Raw genomic sequence first — 14,870 nt, forward strand, 5'->3', positions numbered from 1 at the left:
CAGCTACAGTGCTGTCTGACACCAATCTTGACTTTGCGATTTTTTTTTTTTTAAAAAAAAAAAAAGAAACAAAGTATTAAAATCGAGTTAAAAATTGCTGCAGGTGATTTTTTTTTTTTAATTTTTTTTTTCAAAGCCAAAAAAAAAAAAAAAAAAAAAAAAAAAGAAAGGGAGGAGAACGATGGGGTGGCTCCAGCCACCCCTTGGCCAAAATGGGGTGGCCGGACCACCCCATTTTTGGTCAATGGGGTGGCTGGAGCCACCCCTAGGCCGATCTGGGGGTGGTTCGACCACCCCCATGGCCAAGGGGGTGGTCCGGCCACCCCCTTGGCCACAAAAAAAAAAAAAAAAAAAAAAAGGGAAGGGGTGTATTTGGGGGTGGCCGGAGAACCCCCAAAGGGCTGGGGTAGTTTCGGACCACCCCACACCGCCGAACCACCCCCAGATCGGAGCCACCCCCTTGGCAAAAAATGGGGTGGTCCGGCCACCCCATTTTGGCCAAGGGGTGGCTGGAGCCACCCCATCGTTCTCCTCCCTTTCTTTTCTTTTTTTTTTTTTTTTTTTTTTTTTTTGCTTTGAAAAAAAAAATTAAAAAAAAAAAAATCACCTGCAGCAATTTTTAACTCGATTTTAGTACTTTGTTTTTTTTTTATAATAAAAAAAAAAAAAAAAAAAATCGCAAAGTCAAGATTGGTGTCAGACAGCACTGTAGCTGGAACAGCACCGTTCCAGCTACAGTGCTGGACCTCCCCTTGCCAAACGTAGCTTATTTCCACATCATTATTATCAACATACGACTTTTCTATCTCTTGTAGCATTACTAGTAGATTTATCTACATAGTTTTTTTTAGTTATTTTGGTGAGCCAAATTTGTTGAAATGGTCAAGATAAGCTTTAGCCCTCCGGTTTGACAAATTATGAGGACTTCCATTTGTAGTGGGAAAACTAGCAAGGCAGTTATTTCATTAAGGGTACGTTTAACATTATGATTTTATAGACAAAAAGTATAATTTTTACCCAAATCATAGAAAATTGATCATCTAGAGCATTCACATTGACTTAACCATTTTTTTACTTTTATCTAAAATAGATAAACAAAACACTAAAAAACCCTCTGCATTGAATTATGCATCTACAATGCAAAATACATTCTTGTTGCATTTGTTAACAGTGCACCGCTACAAGTAGCAAGTACTGTTCACACATCCATCTTATTAATATATTATTTCTCTCTCCACATCTCTCTTTTTCCAAAAGTTGATAAGAAAAATACAATCTTTATAAAAATAAATAAAAAATAATATTTAAATGATATAAATAAATAAAAATAATAATAGATAATCAGATGTATTATGTATTTTAAAACTCATTGCCTCAACTAGATAAAAGTAGGTTTTGATTAACCATTTTACATACAAATATGCATAAACCAATGTGATTGATCATTTAGGCTTGCGTTTTTTTAAAAAATAGTCATTTCTAAAATCCGCGTTTTTAAATCACAAGAAATGAAGTGCTTTTGTGAAAATGCATAATTTTAAAAGCTAAACTGCGATTTTAAAGATAAAGCTATAATTTTGACAAATGCTTAACAATGTTTTTAAAAATCACGTTTTCAAATCTCACATTTTAAAATCACAAATTCAACCTAGTCGCTTCCAATGTTCTTTTGATTATTTCTCTTGTTAGATTAGTAGTGCTCAAAGTTTTCTTGTAATTCTTTGTGCCTCTGAGTCAAACAAGTTAACTAACCTAGCCCTTACAAACCAATAGAGTTACACATATTATGTTATTTACTGTGTTGAAACTGCTCCCACAACGCATTCACTTTCATTTCATCATTTGAGACACTTGGATTCGGAACCAGCTCTGGAACAAGAGCCCTACCCTCAAGCATGCTCACCACTGCAGACATGGTAGGCCGAACTGTTGGGGAAACATTAGTGCATAAAAGAGCCACATTGATCATCACCATAACCTCTTCTGTCTTGTAGTTTGAGCCCAACCTTGAATCCACCAGTTCCAATAAACTTCCTTTCTCTTTTAAAACAAGTGCCTGCAAACAGAACAGGAAAAGAAGAATTCAAGAAACAAATAAAGTCGGAGTTGATTCTTCATTTAGAAGGAGTGGAAGAGTTTGCCTCAACATTGTATCAACTTTCTAGCTCAACAAATATGACAATTGGATATTCAACATGAAACATTTCCATAATTAAATTCTAAGATTTTAACAAACGCAAGCATATATAAATTAACAAGAGCATGAAAAGGAGAAAGTGTAAGAAAGAAAGAGATTCAAATTACCCGATCAAGAAGATGGAAACAGTCCTCCTTTGGTCGGTAACCAGTGTTGCTCATTCCACTGACAATTTCTAAGGCAACAACTCCGAAACTATAGACATCTGCTTTGTCAGTTAAATAACCCCGCATTGCATATTCAGGTGCCATATATCCACTGCAAACATTTTCAGCATCACAAATTCGTAAGATTGCAAATATTAAGGGCAATAATTTCCAATTGCTTTCGTGTGTGTGTGTGTGTTTGTCTTGAGGGCATGGGTAAACTAAATCAATAGTTAACTTGTAAGATACTTTCAATTTCCTTTTTCTTCCTATTTCTTTGAAACTATTGGTATCACATGAAAATAAGAAAAAAGATAATAGGAAACACTATGACATGAAATTAATACACAACAACTCACTAAGTTCCAGCAACTCGGGTTCTTATGTGGGTTTTATCCTCTTCATCAAGCTTGGCTAAACCAAAGTCAGATATCTTAGGGTTGAGATTTTTATCAAGCAATACATTAGTAGCCTTGATGTCTCTATGAACAATCTTCAATCTTGATTCTTCATGGAGATATGCCAACCCCCTTGCTACACCAACACAAATCTTCCGTCTTGTTGGCCAATCCAATTTCAACTCATATTCTTGTGGCCCTTCAATCAATCAAATTAATAAAAAAACAGTTAATGACTAAGCATACATGCATGTTATCAATGACTATAAATACACAACAAATGCAATTAAGTGCAAGAAGGTAAAAGTTTACCAAACAAAGCACGAGCAAGACAATTATTTTCCATGTACTCGTATACTAGCAACAATTGATTTCCTTCAATACAGCATCCATAGAGCTTAACAAAATGAGGATGTTGCAAAGCAGAAATCATGCCTATCTCATTCACAAACTCACGATTTCCTTGCTTTGATTTGGAAGAAAGCTGTTTGACAGCAATTATGGTACCATCTGACAGAAGGCCCTGCATTTGGGAAAACATAAAACCTTTTCCATAAATAAACAAGGACACTCTTTTCCATAAATGAACAAGGACACTTCAAAAAGAAGAGCTACAATAAGAAAAGTTCAGATACAATCAATCAAAAGAAAATATTTATTAAGCAAATACCTTATAAACAGAACCAAAACCACCTTCACCAATTTTATTCGCAGCATCAAAGTTGTTTGTGGCAGCTTTGATTTGGCTTAAGGTAAATATACCAGTTTGCCGGCCCAAACCCTTTAAATCTGAGGAAGATGCCAAGTCAGATACAGAAGTATGTCTAAGAAAATTGCATAATTGTCAACATTCCTCATAGTTTGAGACATATTATATTTTAGTACATACTGCACACACCCCCCCACCTTTTTTCCCTTCCCTTGCTCAGAAAAGATGACCTAATAAATTAACCAAGTTCTAGAGAAACCACATGCCATCATTCTGCATCAGGAACTTTTGCAAAAGGCTATCTTAGAATGAGTGCCACCCTATTAGCCGCACAATGCTTTTAGACTGCAACTTGCATGTCAGCTCATGGGCCTATCCGTTGTGTGCTCCACGCACACAACCTCACGGTGAACATATTACTAAACAAGTTAGCTGTTTCCACTTCATCCTACAAATGTGCATATGCATCTGTAGTGTGTTCAAACATACATACACATGCAAAGTGCTCGATGGAAAAAAAATAAAAGGAAAAACGAATCCAAAGAACATACCAGAAGTAAATAACTTTTACCAAAAAGAAATACTGATCCATATAATAACAACATTAATTGCCCTGCAAATACCTTGTTCCATTTTATTTTTCTGTCCTAGACAGCACTTCCACCAGAGGATACCCAGAACCAAAAATATAACAAAAGCTCCAGCAGCAACAATCCCAACCTTTGCACCTAGAGATATAACAGTTCCATTTTCTGATGGGGACATAAAGTCTGAAGAAAAAATATAAGAGTAATAACATTAATCATTGTCAAGGTAATTGATAGGAAGAATCATCATCCAAGTAACACATGGAAAACAAGGAGGTCCAAACTGATAGTTAGGAATACTTCAATGAAAATATGATTGTTGAATATCATTTCTTCAAGTAGACATTAAACTGAAAATATATATATATAATAAAAATAAAACCATAAAAAGTAGACAAGAAAGACATATACATCCATCTATGTTTCCATAAATAAATTACAAGGCCAAATCAAATACTATTAAGGAAATTAACGAAATATCTTTAGCACCATTCATCCTTAAAAGTACCCAGAGAAATAGAGGTAAAGTTTTAGATATATAAGCAAGTTTGAGAATGTTTCACTTTCAAGCAACCAAAAGTTAAAACTCATAAAAGATAAAAATTACCATGATCCACAGAAATAGCTGAAATAAGAGGACCATAGACTCCTCTGTCTGGGATACCAGTTGTCCCCTTCCCAGCCCAATAGAAACGGATCTCCAAGGTATTACTAGTCACAACAGCAGTAAAATTTGTTATAACTGCCTTACCAGCTCCACCAGCTTCTTTTACAATGTTGAAATCCTTCCATACCAGCTCTCCCTACAATATTCTAATCCCTTTATGTGTTATCAACCATTTCATACTAACAACTACTTGAGTACTGAAATTTGCTTGATGAAAGATGAAGTATATTGTAATAACTACCTGAATGTAAATATCAAATATACGCCTTCCCAAGCTGCTATATGTTTTATCGTCAGTGAACATTATCTCCGCAAAATGGAGGTTGACTTTGTAATTTCCATTTCCCAAACAAAAAGCATAATAAGTAAGAGAGAGAGGCGACAGGCGTGCAGTCATGTACAGTTCAGGGTTGGTCATAGAGAGTCTGGATGAATTTGTGAATAAAAGTGGGTCCATTTGGTCATCATTATCCATGAAGTCACCAGTGCTGCTAAATGCCCAGTTTTGTGCACTCTGGAAAAAATTTGAAGGTCCACTGGTATCAGTATCAGCGTCATATGCAGTAGTGCCATTGATAGTTACTGCTTTTCCACCGCAATTTATATGAACATTGTACCAATCTGTGACAAAAACAACAATAAATTAGTAACAATTGAACATGTAGACGTAAAAGCATTAATAACCGTCAAAAAAGAAAAGGAAGAAAACCTATTCAGTATTCTCAATTGAGAGAGCAGTGGGGAGAAGGAGTTTTATGTTTCTTTTATGCCTAGAAAAAAGGAATTTTCATTCCTATAATATAGTGTTACAACTTTCAAAACATCTAAGAATTGAAGAATTATGTAACATAGGATGATCCTACAACTTAAATATGAAAGCAGGATCTGTAAAAGCAGGTTCCTTGTTCACTAAGACCACAGGCATGACAAGAAAACCTACATGATTTATACAGGCTTCCTTTCCAACTGATGTAGTAAACTTGATAACAACAGTATCACCTTTCTATAAAGAAAACTTCCAACAAAGAATCAAAAATTAAAAAAGAAAAGGAAACCTAGAGAAGTGCACCCTCAACTATTGTGGTTTTATCGCTTGCTCATAGCACTACAATTTCTGAGGAAATTTCAACATCTATCTTTCATCCTTTTTTCCTACAGTTTTTTATTTCACGCAATCGACTATACTTAGTTGTACTTAGAACAACCTCTTATTCTTTAGAAATTACAGACCTATTTATAAGAGATTTGGCTATAAAGTCTCAGTCCCCCATCCACCATGACAAGGAAAAGCAAACAGGTCGGTAACACTATTGACACATGGTAATCATGAGAATATAAAATATTAAGGAAATATATGACATTTCAACTTACAATGTGAACAACGAAAGCTTCTCAAACACGAAACCATGCCACTGATAGAACAATCAAGGTCCAAAACAGTTTAGTGTAACATAAAAAATGGATTTGTGTTTATATATATCAAGGCAATACACCAGACAGTTAAAAGTTTTTGATGCATATTGTTGAAAGATGAAGTTGATACTCACGACTTATTGCCAATTGAAGAGCTTGCAAACAAGTTCCTGAGGAAAATAACAAGGGAAAAGTTTAGTGAGTATGTCCATGCATGCATGTACACACAAAAACATGCTTAGATGGAATTCTTACACACTACGCTGTTGACAAACTGATAGCCCAGAATTCCCAACCGTGAAGTTGTTATATGAAAGATCACTGCACACAAAGAGGCAACGTGATTCATCAGCTTCCATGATGTAGCATGACCAGAAAACTTATATTATAAATGATAGTGCATAACATACTTGGAAGGGATGATAGTATTCAGATTTAATTCTTCTCATTCTTCATTCTACATAATCCAAGATATTAATCTAACAACTGAACTTAAGTAGAAAAACTACAAGCACTTTCTACCACTCATAAGGGATTAGCTGCTCATAAACTATCATAAGCTGAGGAAATACTAACTAAAATGATCATCTCCTTATAGTCCTATTATCTTGCTAACAATCCCATGAGCAAATACTAGAAGAGTGAATGCCAATCCAGAATATGGAGGTTCTTCTCTTCAAAGTTGGATCATGAACCATAGCAACAAAAGATATTTGAATCTTGAACTCAAAAGGAGACATTAGTATGGCTGTAATTGCACAGGACATGCTTTCAATGAAAATGCATATTCTCTGGTTCCTATTTTCGAAATTGGGATGCCATTTCTGACACATTGTAGAAAAAGCACCTGGAAGTAAACACAAGGAGAGTAGGAAACATTGGGAACTCTCAAGAGTAGAAATTCTTGGAAATGCCATTGAAACTTATAAGGAATGTATTTCCTTTAATCCTCTTGTTTTGATATGCTTTAAGACCCTCATTTTCTAAATTGATTAATAAAATATCTCACATATTTCTATAAATTACACTTTAAAGATGCAAATCGTTTTTGTCCATGTCACTTTTCTAATGATTAAGATTTAACATTTAGAGCATATGTTGTGTTGGATCGGACCTTTGACCATCTCATCCGAAAACAACCCAACAGCATCAGAGTTTCTTCACATTTTGACATTCAGACCAAATCAAATGGAAGACATGTAAGTAACTACATATTACCAGAGGTCATACTCAGATACATTTTTTTTTTTTTCAGTTGAAGTAAAAGCGACTGAGTAATACAGGCAGATAAAGCTTTAGAAGATAGTCAACAAGGTAGATGCACAATCATTATTATTATTAATGAAATATCATGCAATGATTAGGATAAAATAATCAACATCTTTGGTTGACTACTTGTATATTCAGAATCTAGCAGAGAACCTTACATGTTGTCCCCTTTATTCAGCATCCACAGAGGCACTTGTCCAGTTAGCAAGTTGCCGGTTAAATATCTAAACAAAATCAATATTGCCAATTTAGTTTCGTTATGTAGTTTGTGCATTACAGATCATCAAGTCTTTCCCTTGAGGATGCAAATTTTTAAAAATCCAATTGCTAAACAAATATTTATACTTTGGATGATTTCATATTAACAATAATAAATTACATGAAATGGCATCCCTACTCTAGCAAGTAGAGGTAGGAGTGTAAGCTACATCTATCCTTTGGAAGAGGAACAACTTTAACTAGGAAATTAATTTTTTTTTTTTAAAAAAAAAATTCTTATATGGATGACAACATGCAGTATTTAACTCTAGGAAACATATAATTTGAATGACACGAAAGAACTTATTTCTCTTTTGTAGCCTTTAGCAGACACTACTGGGTACGAGTTTAAGAGAAGACAATTTCAGCGCTGAATTACCCATATGGATGATATGTATGTCCAATGCAAATACTTAAAAAATTTTACAGAACCCTTGTAACTAAAGCTTGACTTGGTGCATTTAACAGGCCGTCCAGTTACTTCACCCTTGAAACATCCTGTCAGGTTGGTCACAGATAATTCTGTTTGGGGCCCAAAGTTTGTTTGAGTTTAACTTCAATGCCAAAAGGATATTTTTGCCTGATTTTATACTTGAGGACTTTTAAGGCCAGAATCTAGGAGTCATCCAGTTAATCAAATTGGAGATAGCCTAATTGATCAGGCCATTAAACTATTCCTTTTTCATCCCCACTAATGAGGTAACAGTCACACAGTGTCTCTCAGCTATACAAAAATGGTTGTCTGCAATTTGGTACATGAAAATATACATATAATTTAAAATGCATACATGTAATCTGATTTTTGTAGACTTGCAAAGCTGCTTGGAATTTCTCCTCTTAGTTTGTTAAAGCTGAGATCTCTGCAGAAAACGTTATAATTAAATGAATTAGAAAACAAATAGCACTCCAATCAGATAAAGAACATATGTCACTTTATCAGACATATACATACAAAGAAACATACACTTGTGCACATAATTGAGCAGTCAGATGATTTGCTCAAATTTCAACTGTGTAGCTAATTAGACCAACTAGGGTTTATGCACAATCGGCTGGGGTAGTTCAAACAACAAACCTCTAAATGAGTATTGAAATCAGGATTTCAAGATCGACTAAAGAAAGGCAAAAAGGGAGAGAATCTACCAAGCAAATTACATAAAAAAAAAAAAACAAAAAAAAAAAAAAAAAAAACAAAAAACAAAAAACAAAAAAACAAAAAAACAAAACAAAAAAAAAAAAAAAAAAAAAAAAGGTTGTCTCAAATAGTTTTCTCAAGTGCACCAAATAACATAGATGACCCTGTCAAAGACAATCATGTTCAATGTCTAAAAGGCTTCATCAACGGGGAAAAGGTAAAAAAGAGAGAAAAATAAAATAAAATCACAGAAATATTGTCGGATTAGAAATGTTAGCCTCTATCTTGAAAGAACAATGCCTTCAAAAGAGCAAGGGGAAGTAAAGAAAATGAATTTTTTAACTCATAAATTCAAGGTACAAATTTTCCTTGCTTAGTATTATCTAGAAAGAAAAAAAATCACAAACTCCATCAAGAATGCCACATAAGTTGATTTAGGTCACAATCAACATAAGGGGAAGAAAAGGAATTCCAGGCCATGCAAGAATACTGAATGATCTATAAATTAGCATAAAAGCATTTTCAAGAGAATTTTTGAAATATCAGCAAACAGAAAATGGACGAAAAAGTGGCTACTATACTAACAAGGTTTTCAACGTTGTCATATCCCCAAGAAATTCAGGTAGCCGTCCAGTAATATTGCAACTCCTCAATATCCTGTAACCAAATTTAAAAAAAAAATAATTAAATTAAAATTAAAATTATATATATATATATATATATATATATATACAAAGTCGAGAAGCCATAAGGATGGAACTTCCAAAAATTATGTCATTGAAACATTTAACTTACAGTGTCTTCAACTGTGTCAGATTATTAAGTGGTGGAAATGGTTCTTCAGATCCATTCAAGTCACTAATTCTCCTGCATATCAAATCAACAAAGAATATAGTAATTCAAATGCAATTCCATCTGAAAATGATTTATAGTTGTGACATAAAAGGTTGATACTAACAAGTCAGATAACTTTTCCAAAAGAGCAACGCCAGGAGGAATTGGCCCCTTCAAACCACTTGCCTGAATCACTCTGTTGTTGCCAAATTTTGATGTAATGAGGGATAACAAATAACAGACATAATTAAATAATGACAAAATCCTCAATCAAAATTAAAAAAGAAAAAGGAATAAAGCTCTCACAGTTTTCCAAGCTTTTTCCAATTTTGAATATAATTGGGTATCTTTCCAAAAAACTGATTGTCACTGATCCGACTGCGTTACGTTGAATGGACAAAAGGAATTAAAAAAAAAAAAGTCATATGTAATCTCAGATGAAAAACTTAATGCAGAAAGAAAGAGACAGTAGCTTACAAGTCCTTCAATGTGATCAGCCCTGCAAATGAATCAGGCAACTCCCCAGTAAAATAATTCGAGCTGAGGAGACTATAACATCAACACCATCAATAACAACAACAATAAAATCAGCCTCAGGAATTCTCACACCAAATAAAAGAGATAAGATTCTTGTAATAAGAGGGAATAATCAAAAACGTCTTACAATCTTTCTATGGAGGGCATATGGCCAAGCTCTGGAGGAAGATTTCCGGAAAGCTGATTGAACTCCACCGTACTACGAATAATAAAACCGCATTCCTTAATTACAAAACTCTTTAAAAAAAAAAATCACAAATAGAAACAAACGGCATATCAAAACTCACAAGCTTTTGAGAGTGGTAATGTGTGCAAGCTCTCTGGGGATAGAACCCGTTAACCGGTTTCCAAGAAGGGAACTGCAATAAGACCCTCTTACGTTAAAATCATCACTTCATGAAAACATCTATACATATATTGAGAGGGAGAGGGAGTACATGTTGACCAGCTGCGTGGATCTCCATTCCGGAGGAATTGAACCGTTGAGGTAGTTGCGGGTGAGGTCACTAATATGAGAGGGAAATAGAGAAATGAGTCCACCGGAAAATCAGCTGATGAAAGAAACTACAGCATTTGTGTACACTTACATTTGTTGGAGGTAAGGCAACCTGACCAAATCTGGTGGGAGTTTGCCCGGGAGATTCTGTGCTTTGAGGACTCTGTCATTCCAGTACAAAAGTGGGGTTTTTTGGGTCACCGGGCTTTAACTTTCTCAAGAAATAATGAATAAAATTGTGGCTTAAAGCTATAAAATGTCGTCTGAAGAACTTTCTCGTCATCAAAATTTTACCTTTTCTCTTCAAAGAGGATAGAAATGCTTAGTTTTCAGAATTTAAAACTTTTCAATTTTATTTGTTTCACGTATGCCTAAATGTTAAAAGGACGAGTATTTAATGATATAAGTCCTTTTTGTGTCCTCCTGAATATGAGTGTCTTCTATGCTACCTATCAAATAGGGAAAAGCTTTTCATTTTTTGATTTGTTATTAATTTTGAGAAATGTTGTTTAGAAGATTTTCATTGTCAAGTCAATTGTATTACAGTCGTGTAACAGTAAAATGTCATATTCGTCAAACATGAAAATTTTTATAGAATAATTATATTTAGTAAACCGTTATAAGATTGTCATGCACCTTGATTATATGTCAGTAAAAATTAGTTTTTAAATCAACGCTAAATAGCATTACTCATCTTTATAAGGAGAATACTATACTTACTCTCATTTCTTTACACAATTTTTTTACACTTACAAGTAGCTTTTAAAACCAATATGAAATAAATATTTATTAGATTTTAATCAAATTATAATTTTAAAAGTCACTTATAAGTATAATATAAAAAAAAATTGTATAAAGAAGCCACAGTAAATGTACCTTCCAAAGGTTCAACGAACCTATAATAAGAAGAGATACAAACAAAAATAATCTTCGGAGAAATGCTAATAAGTTTTCCAAATTTAAAAAAATAATAATAATAAAATAAAATTGAAAAATCTAAATGTCTAGGCCTTGGGTTTCAACCCATTTCAAAACCACTTAGAGCCTCTTTAGAATTGCATTTGAGAAATAGAGCTTTTAAATCAAAAATAACTTTTGAGCAAAAGCTTCATTTTTAAGTTTTTGCCAAAAGTGTTTTATGGCCATTTTTAAGCTTTTTGAACCCTTAAAAATACTTTTAATTTTTTTATCAAACAAGTACATTTTTCTTTAAACGGACTTTTTGAGTGTTAAAAGCACTTTTAGGCCTCTCAAACGCAAACCCAAACAAGCCCTTAAACTTTTGCCAAAAGTTTTTTTTTTGATCATTTTTAGGCTTTTGGACCCTTAAAAGCGCTTTTAATTTTTTTTACCAAACGAGTATTTTTTTTTTTCAAACGAATTTTTTGAGTGTTAAAAGCACTTTTAAGCACCTCAAACGCAATCTTAAACAGGCTCTTAGTTGCCATCCTACCCCGCAAAGGAAACCTTGTCAAATGCTAGTATAACCGAATTAACGACAATCTAGTTTACAATTTCATCTTACCCAAAAAAATAGTTTACAACTTCTTATTATCGGCCCGGTTTTCCTTCCTACCTTTGGGTGAAGAAATCTAGTTAGACTCAGAACGGGCTAACTTTTATTTTTATTTTTCACAAAAGCCTTTTTTATTAAAATTCCCAAGGCCCATTTGGGTCTTTCCCTAATACGTTTTGCATTATTATTTTTATTTGAAAAATTGCCTCATAACTTTTGAGTTTTCTTCCAGCATGAAGACTAATTTCAAATTTTCACAATTAAGGACATGAGTTTTGAACATATAATAAATAAGTTATTCCATCAAATTTTCCGTCTAGATTTTAGCAATATAAGTGCTAGTTAGCATTTTTATTAAGATAAATATTATATATCTTATTTTTATCTTATAACTATTTTACAATGTTTATGAGACAATCTCAACAAATTTTATACTTATTTATTTATTTTATTTTATTTAATAATGACATTCTTTTACCAATGAAATCATGTTACCTGTTTCAAAAACAAATTGTAAATAAATAAAAAGCATGGAGGGGAGGGGAGGGGTGGCTCCATCCTGCTCAGTGCTCACTAAGGAACGAGAATTGACAGATCAGCGAAAGCGAATGAGAATAAGACGTTGTCCCGATCCTCCATCTAATAACAGTTTTTTTTTTTGGCGCAGCCAGCTATGAGATTTGACGGGAGTGAGAGTGAGAATGCATTAAAAGATGTGGTCCTCAATTCCCCATTTAATATATTTTTGTACAACTTGAAAGTCAAAGATATGAGTCAAATACTTTTATAGAAATTAATAAACTAATTATTGAATATGTAAGATCTAAAACGTGAGTGTTACATATTTAATGATAATTTTATAATAATAATAGAAAAAAGAACTTACAAAAAAATATTTACAAGAAAGAAATGAGTAATAGCTATCTTTATATCAGTATCGCAACTTAGTTTTTAAACATTTTTAAAGACACCCATTTAAAATTGTTTAAAGACATGCATGTACCGATGATACATGTGAATCAATCTTCCATGTTTACCTAGAAATTATCTTTTGTTGTTTATTTGTCATCTAATGATTTTTATTTATTTTCATCAACCCACTTCTAAGGCTTATTCGCACCGTCACACCAACAAAATAAAATAATAATTAAATAAAAATATAATTTTTAATATTACTGTTTAAATAATGATTAAGTGATTAAATTTATGTTTTTTTATCAATTTATGACAAATAATAATTTAATATGAAAAAAATAAAAATAAAAATAAAAATTATTCTTTTAATCATTTCAGTATAGTAAATTGGTAAATCAACCATTTAATTTTTGTATGACATTCAAACATTGATTTCATCATTTACATTTTATTTTAATTAAATACGTTAAATTTACATTTTCATGTTAAACTTGTTATATAAAACAAAATAAAATCTTAATGATAAAATAAGCGTGCTCAAGTGAAAAGGCCGGATAGAACTTACATGCTGACGACGTGGCACACAGTGGCATTGGAGAAAGAGCAGTTACAAGTAACAGCATTTTCAAATCCTTTCCGTTGGTCGAGTTTAACCCAACCGTATTCTCCACTGCACGGATCGACGCTGAAATTCCAGTCCGTCTTCCCCAAACTCTTCGCTATGCCACGTAAAGCTTCCACTGCAAAAGTTATGATCAAATTAATCAGCTACAATTAAACAAAAAGAAAAGGCTATCCAGATCCAACCACTCAAATTGGCATGTTTTTTTTTTAAAAAAAAAAAATTCTGATGAAAAGATTTGAATTGCATATATCGCCATGAAACTAGAGCTAATTAAAAAAATATCATGCATCTGTGTGATGAGCGTACCTTCATCTTTCGGCAATACAGCGGCTCCGGAAGCGAACGTTGCGAAGCAAAAGGAGAGAGTTGAAGCAAGGAGAAATGGAGCAATTAGAAACAGCTTCTTCATTTTGCAGACGAGAATACCTTCACCTACGCAGGCAAAATGGTGGCCGATCGAATTGGTGCTGCGCAAATCATTGACCGTTCGATGATGAAGGAGTTTGGAGAGAGACGGAGAGAGATGAAAGCAGTGAGGAAAGAAGGGGAATATCTTCTGGTTTTGCTTTGAGAGTGGTGATGATAAAGAGAGTAGACCTCGAAGATCAGAAGGAAGAATGAAAGTCAACTATTATCGTGTGGACTGTGGAGTCATGCTCCCGTATAATTATTTTATAACTTTTGACCTGTGTCACAATGAGTCAAAGCTGATAAGGGGCTGTTTAGTAAATAGCTTTTACGTTGGTTTATTATTAGGATTAAATACTAAATACTCCATGAGGTTTCATTTTTTTTTTTTTTTTTCTTTTTAGGGTTTGATTTTTATCACAAGAGATCTATGTTGTTTTGATAATAAACCAAATTAGTTATTAGTTGACTTAACGAAAGTCCACATAGACCAATCAAATGTTGACACGTAACATCTACTTATTTTTTTTTTTTTTAAATCAAATGTTGACACGTAACATCTACTTAATTTTTTTTTTTTTTTTAAAAAAAAAAGGGGGCCACCACTATCTGGCCATAAGCCACCCCCTTGGAGCCTAGGAGGGGTGGTCGAAACCACCCCCGGTGGGTACCAGGGGTGGCTCGGCCACCCCCATAAAGCCTAGAGGGTGGCCGAAACCACCCCCAATGGTGATTGGGGGTGGTTTCGGCCACCCCCTTG

The 14,870-nt window shown here is 33.6% G+C and overlaps 1 protein-coding gene across 1 annotated transcript; it reads right to left on the minus strand.

Moving 5' to 3' along the window:
* Positions 1-1,650: 1,650 nt before the first annotated feature.
* LOC132173339 (putative leucine-rich repeat receptor-like serine/threonine-protein kinase At3g14840) lies at positions 1,651-14,284 on the minus strand. The gene is made up of 24 exons (XM_088514250.1): positions 14,009-14,284; positions 13,643-13,817; positions 10,738-10,809; positions 10,588-10,656; positions 10,438-10,509; positions 10,278-10,349; positions 10,091-10,162; positions 9,920-9,991; positions 9,738-9,809; positions 9,575-9,646; positions 9,365-9,436; positions 8,433-8,504; positions 7,545-7,610; positions 6,373-6,438; positions 6,252-6,287; positions 6,076-6,116; positions 4,946-5,325; positions 4,645-4,840; positions 4,074-4,220; positions 3,412-3,530; positions 3,054-3,264; positions 2,703-2,940; positions 2,305-2,455; positions 1,651-2,056 (listed from the first exon to the last, which is right to left on the minus strand). The coding sequence occupies exons 1-24, from the start codon at positions 14,109-14,111 to the stop codon at positions 1,790-1,792; spliced, it is 2,913 nt and encodes a 970-aa protein (XP_088370376.1). The 5' UTR covers positions 14,112-14,284; the 3' UTR covers positions 1,651-1,789.
* Positions 14,285-14,870: the final 586 nt, after the last annotated feature.

Source organism: Corylus avellana, chromosome 3 (genome assembly GCF_965113065.1).
Source record: "Corylus avellana chromosome 3, dhCorAvel1.hap1.2, whole genome shotgun sequence".
Classification (NCBI taxonomy): Eukaryota; Viridiplantae; Streptophyta; class Magnoliopsida; order Fagales; family Betulaceae; genus Corylus; species Corylus avellana.

What these genes read in the sequence shown, in the direction of transcription:
- LOC132173339 (XM_088514250.1), bottom strand. Translation starts at nt 14,111, where the DNA reads ATGAAGAAGCTGTTTCTAATTGCTCCATTTCTCCTTGCTTCAACTCTC. An exon ending in TGGAAAAAGCTTGGAAAACT is followed by an intron (nt 9,810 to 9,919) that starts GTGAGAGCTTTA and finishes TGGCAACAACAG; the next exon opens with AGTGATTCAGGCAAGTGGTT. An exon ending in GTTTGTCAACAGCGTAGTGT is followed by an intron (nt 6,288 to 6,372) that starts GTAAGAATTCCA and finishes TATTTTCCTCAG; the next exon opens with GAACTTGTTTGCAAGCTCTT.